This window comes from Schistosoma haematobium, chromosome 3, assembly GCF_000699445.3.
Source record: "Schistosoma haematobium chromosome 3, whole genome shotgun sequence".
Classification (NCBI taxonomy): Eukaryota; Metazoa; Platyhelminthes; class Trematoda; order Strigeidida; family Schistosomatidae; genus Schistosoma; species Schistosoma haematobium.
This window is the reverse complement of record NC_067198.1, coordinates 43,866,200-43,876,632: the sequence shown is the minus strand read 5'-3', so window position 1 is coordinate 43,876,632 and position 10,433 is coordinate 43,866,200. Positions and strand designations below refer to the sequence as shown.

The 10,433-nt window shown below is 35.6% G+C and overlaps 1 protein-coding gene across 1 annotated transcript; it reads left to right on the top strand.

Annotated features, from left to right (window-relative positions):
• Window positions 1-1,948: 1,948 nt before the first annotated feature.
• On the top strand, window positions 1,949-8,586 carry MS3_00000149 (uncharacterized protein). Its single transcript, XM_051208033.1, has 3 exons — window positions 1,949-5,132; window positions 5,772-5,925; window positions 8,429-8,586. Exons 1-3 carry the CDS (start codon window positions 5,021-5,023, stop codon window positions 8,508-8,510), a joined length of 348 nt encoding a protein of 115 aa, XP_051069952.1. The 5' UTR covers window positions 1,949-5,020; the 3' UTR covers window positions 8,511-8,586.
• Window positions 8,587-10,433: the final 1,847 nt, after the last annotated feature.

The following is a 10,433-nucleotide window of genomic DNA, read 5'->3' as shown; positions in this document are numbered from 1 at the left end:
GCATAGTTCCTCCATCATCGAGCTTAGCTCGAATTCTTTATTTCCAAGACTATGACTGTTCGTGTAGCATGCATAATAATTGGAAACATTTTAACTTGAATTGTACAGGCAAAATCTGCACAAATTATTCCGCAGGGTCATGAAGGCGTGGGTCAATGCTGTGGTTCGTATTTCGAGGGGTATTCGGCAGCGCGAAGACACAATAGACAGTTACGGCTTTTGTCCATAGGTGTCGATTTAACATACCTACGAACCAACGATTTCGTTTCATTGATCACGAGGTGACCACAGTTAAACTGTTTGAGAATCTTGTCATATGAGAGGTGAGTGTCTTATACGAAAGTGCTATACTTATGTAAAAATATACATGAATATTGTAAAGCCGCGAAGAAAAAGCGAATCATTAATATGTGATTATGAGTAGACTAGTAAGTGTACAAACGATTAACATGCATTTATTTCGTGATCGTCTTTCTCAACGATAAAATAACATGTTCGTATGAGCGATTCGAAATATCATGAAAACAGAGTAAGAATTCGTTCATAGGTATGACAGCGGAATAAATCGTGAAAATAAGTAAGGTAGAATGTAACAGGAATTGGTCTGTGGTGCCGAATAAATATGAAGACAAAGTGTCGTGAAATATGGAAACGTCATAACGAGTTGTAGTAGAGTATATCGCGTTTGTCAGTGAATAATGCATTAGCGTTCACATAAATGGATTTTAAATCGGATAGAAATGATTCAGTCGTAAAATTATATCTGCAATGTTGGGTGATATTGATGGCTGTACTGCAGCTGATAACGGTCATCATAATAAAACGAGGAGCCACTGTTCGTTGTTGATCGCGTCATAAACAGATGCATCGAGTTATCGTTGAGTATGTATTGCTAGAGTGACCACAGGAACAGGATGGTGCCTGTGGAGATGAGAAACTCGGAGGTATATTCCATCTTGATCGTGAAGCCTGGTGTGCTTTGTGTGGTTTGAGCCAGAGAGATTAGTTCTATACTCTATGTTCTGATATACATTAAGGCGGGAATAGAATATTAACTGCACTAATCAAGTAGTGTTTATCCGTAATGAATGATGCGGCATGCAGGTATACATATGAATGAATAAATAAGATGAATATAATCGTTACTAATCGGCTAGTGATGCAGCTTCGAATACTTGTTTCTAGAAATTGTTGATGACGGCGGGCTCACCACCTGAGTGGCTCTGGAAAATCTCACTACAGTTGTATTGCATGAACGATATTTTTGAAATATATATGTCACAAATCCTCGTATATAATCGACAACTCAAATCGTTTTGGTGAATAACGGAATCAAATAAGTCAAATACGTGAATGGATGGTTGAATAGGTATATTTTGTACACTCATTAATTCGAACAGACAATCATAGTGATGAAGCAAGGAGAAGAGATGGAGGCGAAATTATGTGCATTGGAGAAGACGTGTGTGTGGACCCAAATCCATTTATTCAAGTGTTAACCAATATTTCTAGTCGGAACAAAACTATTTTGCCAATATGTGATGAGTTGGATGAGCAATCAATTCATAGTATCGTATGAAGTTCCAATCATTAAAAGAATGAAATAAACCACATGAACAAAACGGATTGTAGGAAGAATTTCTAAATATCTGGGGTGATGCTGATTTCAAAACTAATAATAATATCTGTTAGATTGTGGATTGATTCAGGTTATACCGACGTCAGTGATCTAGAGGTTAAGCATTCGCGCGAGGCAGATGATTCTCGGTATTAATTTCTAGTGGTAAATATGAATTCATACTGTCACCAATTGGAAGTTCATTTCTTCCAAGATTTAAATAGTTATCAAACTCAGAGCAGTTAAATATTTCAATGGAATTCAACAATATCCACATCCTCATACTTTTAATATTAATAATAATAATAATCCAGTCATGTGAATAAAATAATGTAATTGGGGTTCGAAATTCATTGTTTGCTCATGAATTTATTATGATTTATTGTATAGGTACAGTGATTAAGCCCCGTGGTTATCAGTCATTCCACCAAATTCACTCATTATATTCATCTACAAGTTTTTAGTCAGGTAATTAACCATGTCACCCATAGTTGTATCAGCCGAATGACGAAACAATTAAAAGTAACTGGAACTTGAACATTATTAATTTACCACTGTGTTTACCCATTTAAAAGTTTGCTTGATCACACATACATAGGGAGGAGCAGTCGTGATCTCAAAATTAGAGTATGTGAACATGGACCATAATGGTGGCAAAAACAAATAGAATCGAATCGCTCAATAAGAGTAGGGGATAAATATACATCATCCTCTATAGCCAAGCATATAATCAAAGCAGGTCATAAAATTGATCTCAACTCGCCTTCTGTGGTGTTGTACAAAAGTGTAAAACGACAAATGCTAAGGTCCGTTGAAGCCTTAGCCATACGAAAATCCACACCCCCGTTGTGTATTCAAAAATAGTTTGTTCTCAACTTAAACCCACCCTGGTAATATAGTTTATTAACCAGAGTCAAATTGTTTTTACATTATTTCTTCATTATACCTGTCACCCCTTACCCTCCACTTCTAATCTAGCTGACCTTCTACGTTTTATATATAAATGTTCTAAACAAGTATATGTGTTACCGGATTGTTCGAGGTGTATTGCGCTAATATATCATATAGTCCTGGTAATTTTCGTCTTCTCATCACCCTACCAAAATTTGTCAAAGGGACTAATTCCTTACAATTTCTCATCAAAGTTGAAAGTCGATTTACAACACCATTCATCAAGAATTGTGAACATTTTCAGTAGTCAAAGTATGTTGCAACAGTTAATAATCTAATCACAAATTGAAGTTATAATCCGGATAAAAATTCACACGCTACTTAATGCTTTCAATCCGTGTTGCAAAATATCACAAAATTGATCTGCCCTACATCCATTCGTAGTGCATGTCGTCACATCGAGGTAATCATGAGTTAATCTTGTTACAGCTATGGTTGGTTAATATGCATGTAACAACTCCTTTGTTCAATGATTTGTTTTACTGACATTTTGTATAAAAAGCGTGTCGGACTACTACATACGTGTGTTTCAAAGCTTACAAAGCTTATTCGTTTGAAGTAAGTTATTAATGGTCTATTGTTTAGTGATGTTATTTGAATTCCATTGGCATGTTTTGTGCATTTAATACCATCTGAATGACATCTCTCCCTGGAACACTAGCACAGTCCTTATTTACTTGTTTGTTGGAGTAAGAGACTTAATATTAAAGACTTAAAATAGACTGATTTCTTTTCGAGGCAGATGTTATATCCAAAAAATCATCAACGATCCTTTATACTCCATGCTGGTCTACGAATTACATCTATTATTTCATGGTTAATAGTCTATTATCTGTAATCCGAAATACAATATTCATAATATACCCACATAATGATTCAGCATGCAAACTATCTGAGCTACACCATGGTGGACGGAATGTTTATTCAATAGTACGATGTACGTTTTGAAAACTGATGACCACATTACATAAATATGACTTACTGATAAAAGTGAAAGCTACAGTTAAACATCAAGAAATTCATAAGACGGTAAACACTGTGAAGTCCAATGAATTCAACACAACAAACGGGCTAGAACAAAATGAATTCGTCACATTTTGTAGTTTCTCATCAACTGCTTACAACCATATCTCTATTGAAATCCAACAATAAGGTGATACATTTTGTGAAGCAATCTAACGAATTCAGTTGATTTGCTTCAATTGTTTAGGCTTGAATAATTTAAACAGATTAGCCCTTGATTATTTTAACGAACAATCCTTATGCTGGCTAAAGTCAAAAGTAGTTGTTGTTATTGAATATAAATTGAATTAATACAAACGAATACATGCGTATCCAACCACGAGCAGTGGAGAACAGTCTTGTGAATTTATGTAACACGTTATGTACATATTTGATGGAATATGATTAACAGATGAATTCAGGAAGCATGTTTCTTTCAAAATACTACTCGTCAACTTTGTGTACCGGCATTCCAGCGTCGATGTTCTTTTTACAACTCGTACACAATATCGTTTGCTTAAAACTTCATCGCGTTATCCACTTATCTACTGAGTTCAAACAGGCGCTTTTTTGTGCTGCATGTATGGGATTCGGTTTAATTCGAAATTGTTCGCATTATTCCACGGTTGAAATTTGTTCATTCTTGATGGGCAGTTAACTAACCTGTGTGGACTGCTTCAAATTAGTTATGATTTCATAATTTCTTATAGAATAGTTCGAATGCGGTTGACGGTGCAATCCAGGATCTGCTTTTCTCTCTATTTGATGTATTAGTACATTCAGCTGACGCGTAACATATACCAACTAAGAATGATCAAACTTACGTTAAAATATCAACACAGGATTATGCGAACCATTAAAAATCAAATTGATATAATGATTTGCTTTATCTAATTGTGAACATTCGAAAGATACAACTTTAAAAACGGATTAGTATAAAGTGGACATAGCAAATCTATTGAATTCAAAAGTGGCAATTTCATCCGAGCTTTATACACATTCCATGACATCGAATAGTATGGTATTTGGTCGCCAATGATGAATCATCACTGTCTTTTATTTAAAACCTACACAACGCTAATTAACGTCTTTCGATAAAAAATAGGATTGAAGTCTCATCGTTGTGTGAAGCGAATAAAAAAGACCTTCTCAAGAATAGAAAAAATCCCACAATTTAAGGCTTCCTCTTACCCGCATTCATCAGCAGTTATCTTTATCCAACCGTCACATATCTTGCGTGATTTTGGATGCGCACTGCTAAGGAGTCCCGTACTCGAACGAAACGTTTGTCTAATTCATCCTGGTTTGTGATTCTGGTCTAAATTACATTGACCTATGAATCGAACCGTGAAAATTAATAATTGATTTAATTACTCCTTTTCAATTCCTTAATATCTTCTACTCAAGTAAATAATAAAAGCGTCTTCTCTTATTATTCAACTTGTAAAAATGATATCACAACTGGTCACATTCAACGTTGCTGTACTTTTCTTATGCACATTTAATATGATGAATGTTGACGCATTCCAGTTTTCCGCACCAATAGATTTTGATGAACACGGTAAGTGTTTTATTTCTAATAAAGTTTGATATTAGCTGTAGTTATGCACTGAATGAACTGATTTCACGTTTAGTAAACTGGCGAATCAAACCAAATAAACATTTTACACAGTTTATCAATGTATAAGTAACATCAGCAAGGTTTGACTTGATAATCGAGTTACTTGCTTACTTGCGCATGTTGCCCCTTATGTACGAGCGAGCACAGGTCACCCACCAGCCTTCGCAATCAAACTATATTGAGTATTGGGTAGATTGTTACAAATAAAAGTAATACATTTGTAGATATCCAAATGAGTAGAAGGTTTAAATTTTAGGACGTTTCAGGACTCAGTGTAAGTCAGTTCTTCAGAGAGTAAACAAATAAGTAGCATCTGATAGTACGTGTGAATGCAAATTGTCAGTAAATATGTTGACAGCTTTTAAGAACATTCATGCTGATCATCCAACTGCTTCTGCTAAAAATTCGAAACATCTTGCGTTATTACTAGTCTCGATCTCAGGCAAAGGAGTAAGATGTGGTGTGTGGTTAGCAACCTATATATTTAAACTCAGTTTACCTAATTTTATTCGTCCTTTATCCGAACTTCGATATTAACTAACAAGTTGTTATTGTGTATATGATAATTTCAATATTTAGGAGAAATGTACATTGATTTGAACAATTTGAATATTTCGTTAAGCTCAGAGTATGAATTTACAGCAAGTGATGGAGATTGTACAAAAACGATTTTTCTGAAGCCACCAACTGACCACGAGAAACTGTTTAGAACAGGACTCCGCTCTGTATCATTGTAAGTTTGAAACGTGATACAAATTGAGTTGGTAATTCAACTGTTCCTTAATCACGACAGCATCATTGTCTTAATCGGTAGATAAAATGACCATAATGTGGACCATTTGAGTTTCGATTTCATGTTTGGTGTGGAAATAAAGCAACAATAAAATCTGAGACAAGTGATTGATATTTTGAAAATGAAAAGTATACTGTATGGTTCTCAGTTTTTATTAAGATATTCTGTAATTTTATGTTCAAGTACACTTGGTTGTCCCCGGTTTTGTTCTCGTTCAATAAAATATCAGTGATTCAGCAGGTATGTTATAAAGTCTTACTGCTTTACCACTGTTGATTTGTCTGAAGGCCATTCTAATTTTTTCCGTCGTTGGTGGAGTGACATTTACACAAAGTACTGTGAATGCTGCTTCGATGTCCAGTGGAGTTAGTGGAGCTGACCTATTCAAGAGTTCTTCAGTGTTCTACCGACCCGTTCTTCTCTTCATCAATCTCGGTGATTGACTTGCCTCTCTTGTCTTTGACTGGTCACTCTGGTTTATCATACTTTCCTCCCAGTTTCTCAGTTTTGTCATATAGCTGTCATATATGTCGTTCCGTTGAAGTTCTCTCCTCCATTTTTGCTAGTTCTTCCACATATTTCTGCATATCAGTTCTAATGCTCCTCATCACTTGTTTGTCTGCTTCTATGTATCCATCCTGTGCTTTGTCTTTCTCTGTTCTTGTTCGGTTGTTGTTGATAGCTGTCTTTTTCTTCCTTTCTTGAATGCTATCCAGGATGTCCATAGTGCTCCATTCCTTATGATGAAACTTCTCGAGGCCCAGAACCTCCTGACACGTTGAAGTCAATGCTTCTTTGATTCATTCTCAATAGTCCCCACAGTACATTCTTTTTCATCCAGTACATCTTGTAAGGCTTGGAACCTGTAGTTGAGAGTTATGTTGAATTCCTTGAGTTAGTCAGTATTTCGAAGGGAGTCTGTATTGAACCTTCGTAATGCTGTTTCCCTAGTTTCCCAGTGCTCTTTGCCTTCAGTTTCATCTAGGCAACCACCAGTTGGTAGGGATCTGAAGTTATCTCACCCTTTCCCCTGCCTCTCACGTCTTCTATAAACTTACGGAAATTTTGATGATGCGAACATGAATAATCAGATTCTCTGCAAAGTGATCAGATGAGACCGATGTAGCGTTGTGTACGCATTTGAGGAAGAATATAATTCCATGTATAGTCATTTTGTTGATGACGCACAGTTGTGCATATCTCTCACCAATGCCGTTTCTCTTCCAGTCCATGTCATCCCAATTTCTCCAAATGAACAAGTATTTGTACGAATGCTGCCGTATTATAAGTGAAATCAGTAGGTAGTTTACATGATATGATCATCTGGTAAGTGTTCGCTTTCTGCTAAACATCAGTTGCCACAAATATTTCCAGTGCTACAGAGAGCTGAACTGCATTTCGTCACTACTACGATTCAACTTCAAAGTTATAAGCTCATTTCAAGTTTCAAAATTCACTGTTGTAACGTGCGGTGTCTAACATCTGACACTGATACACGCATTATGTGAGAATATATTGGTATTTGATTTATTAATGTGTATCATTTTGGCGATAAGAGTGAGCATCTAAAAATTGTTCTATGATACAAAAGGCTCTATAGTAGTAAAATAACGGATTATATGTCGAAAGTTCCAGGCTACTTAGATGAAACTTTTCATTATGTGGTCAGTCACAACTTGTAACCTGTACGTATGTACACCCCATTGACACAAGGATATTAAGCTGTCAGGCAAAATCTCAGAATAGTGGAAGTAGATGCAGTACCGATGGTAATAAGAAAGATTAGGCACCGAAAATGCTACTCCAAAAGAAACTGTCAATTAATAAAATTTAAACACAAAACCGTTATGACAAATTTTGAATTTCAGGATTTGGTGAAGCACTATGCGTGCATGCACATGCACTATCGCACATGATTTTCAGCCATGTCGTTCTAAGTCTCTAAACAATGGTTGCGATAATCACATAGAGCTCAATCAGTTATTCTATGCATATTAACATGACTAGGTCCAAATATCAGTGGCATGATGGAGCGATGTCATGTATTGGTCTGGCAGACTCTAGATCTCATCCAGTCTACGCTTGCACCAGAAAATATCCCTCATCGATTTGAGCGGTGGTTTGACACACGTAGCACATGTCCCAACCACGTCAGTTGGTAAAGATTTATTGTCTCACTAAAAGATTTCCCGTCGTTACCTTTAACTACACTCCTAACTCAGAGATTATCTACTATGTGGTCCGAAAATACACAAGCAATGCTTCGTAGAGACCCAGGAACAGATACCTACGAGTATTCACTAATCTTTATAGTCACGTTTCAAATGAATAAAATTATTTTCTATTGCCTAATCTTAATGAAAAAATCTAATGTTTTGTGTAGAAAACTCAGACCGCTACAGCGAATATCACTACAACTTTTTGTTTTCTCATATCATTTTAGCCTATGCAAAAGCTGGTCCCTTAATCAAGAACGTTCGAATAGCAGAGGACGTGATTGTTTATGGACTGATTTACTCTTTTAATAACACGTTCTGTGATAAACACTTTGGAATAAATTTTAGTGATTAGCTCTATTCGCTTTGCTTTCGAATCTTCATAGTCATTAGTTTTGATTGGGAAAAGGGTGTTTAACAGATGTGATTAAGTGACCGTTGGCCAAAACGAATCTCTGTTCTATTCAGATTACAATTCAAGCGGATAATATCTTTGATTTGTTCGCGTAGTATGTGTGTTCAACGATAATGTTTACTAAGATATATCCTCGAGTTTAGAACGATTGATACGTCTTGTAGAATTCGCGTACATATCATATACTACCCTGAATTTATCTCATTGGTCTGTGAGGTATTATCAACCAATTGAAATGCCTGGTAATGTTTGAATGCTTCATCTCACTGTAAATTATGATTATTGATTTGGTCATCAGTATTCCTTAGTTTTCGACTTGTCATTGTCGTGATTTAGATTTGTTGATATAGTCACTTGATATCTTGAAAATGTCAGCAAACAGTATTAATTTCGTACAGAATATTGTAGACAAATGTTATCAAGCCTGTAAGGGATTCAAGCAAACACTTCTTCAACAATGCAATTGGTACAATCACAGAATATTTAATAAACGATGTTTACAAGACAACATTATCCCTAAATCTCTTGTTATAAAACCTCCAGAACGGTCCTGGAGATCAATCCAGACTTCGCAACACGCGTCCCGAATATTCTTACGAGAACGCATTCACAAATGCACACATTTACTAGAAAAATATCGTGGACGAATCAAAAACCTTGATGACTTACTGAAGCTTTTAATCCCGACCGAATTACAAACTACGATATCCAACCTGTTTATAGAAAGAGAACGCCACTATTTAAATTCATCGAAACACCGACAAATTAAAAAATTCGAAAACATCAAAGAAAAGAAGAAAGATAGGAAAACATCAACAATAAAATATAATTCGAATGATCTAAGAAGAACTGTTCATAATCTGTCTAACAGAAACTTAAACAGTCACGAAATCACTCTACTAGAGAAGGTACTAAATTTTAATTTACACAGAAAACCACTTAGCACTCTTGAAATTGCTCCAATTATAGAACCAATGATCGCACAACTACCGGAAAAAGAGTCGCATTTACTACGTCAAAAGACATCCCATATTCTGACTAAACAAAAACACATTACACCAAACATTTCAAAAGAAGAATTGAAGGCTCTGTATTCACTTAAAAAAGACAAAACGATTATTATCACAAAAGCCGACAAAGGCAACACAACAGTAATCATGAATAAAACAGATTATATTAATAAAGCTCTAGAACATCTCTCAACAGGACCATATGGAAAGATCAATCCAAAAGCTTCTCTAACGATTAAGAATAAATTCAAATTAGAAACAAATCAACTTCTGAACGAGCTAAAACCAATCATTGGGGTCTCGCTTTGGTTTGCGTTGCATCCCAAATCATGTAATGTCTCACGGTTTTATGGCTTACCAAAAATTCATAAACCAGATATTCCTCTAAGACCGATAGTAGACTTCACAAACACCCCAACATATGGATTATCAAAATATTTAAGCAACATATTAAAACCACTGCAACTCAACTTACATAATATAATTAAAGACACATATGACTTGAAATCAAAATTATCCGGATTAGTCACCGAGAAGAATGAAATCATGGTAAGCTTTGATGTCGTTTCTTTATACACAAGTGTTCCCATTGATAAATGCTTAGAATTCATTAGTGGTTTACTTGAGAACGACAATACTCTTCCTGACAGATGTCCGTTGAGCATCAGTCTAATCATGAAATCTTTACAACTTTGCTTAAATTCAACGCTATTCAAACAAACTAACGGTGTAGCAATGGGATCCCCTGTGTCCCCGATTGTAGCCAACCTTTTTATGGCATACATAGAATCAAATATCTTCGCCCAC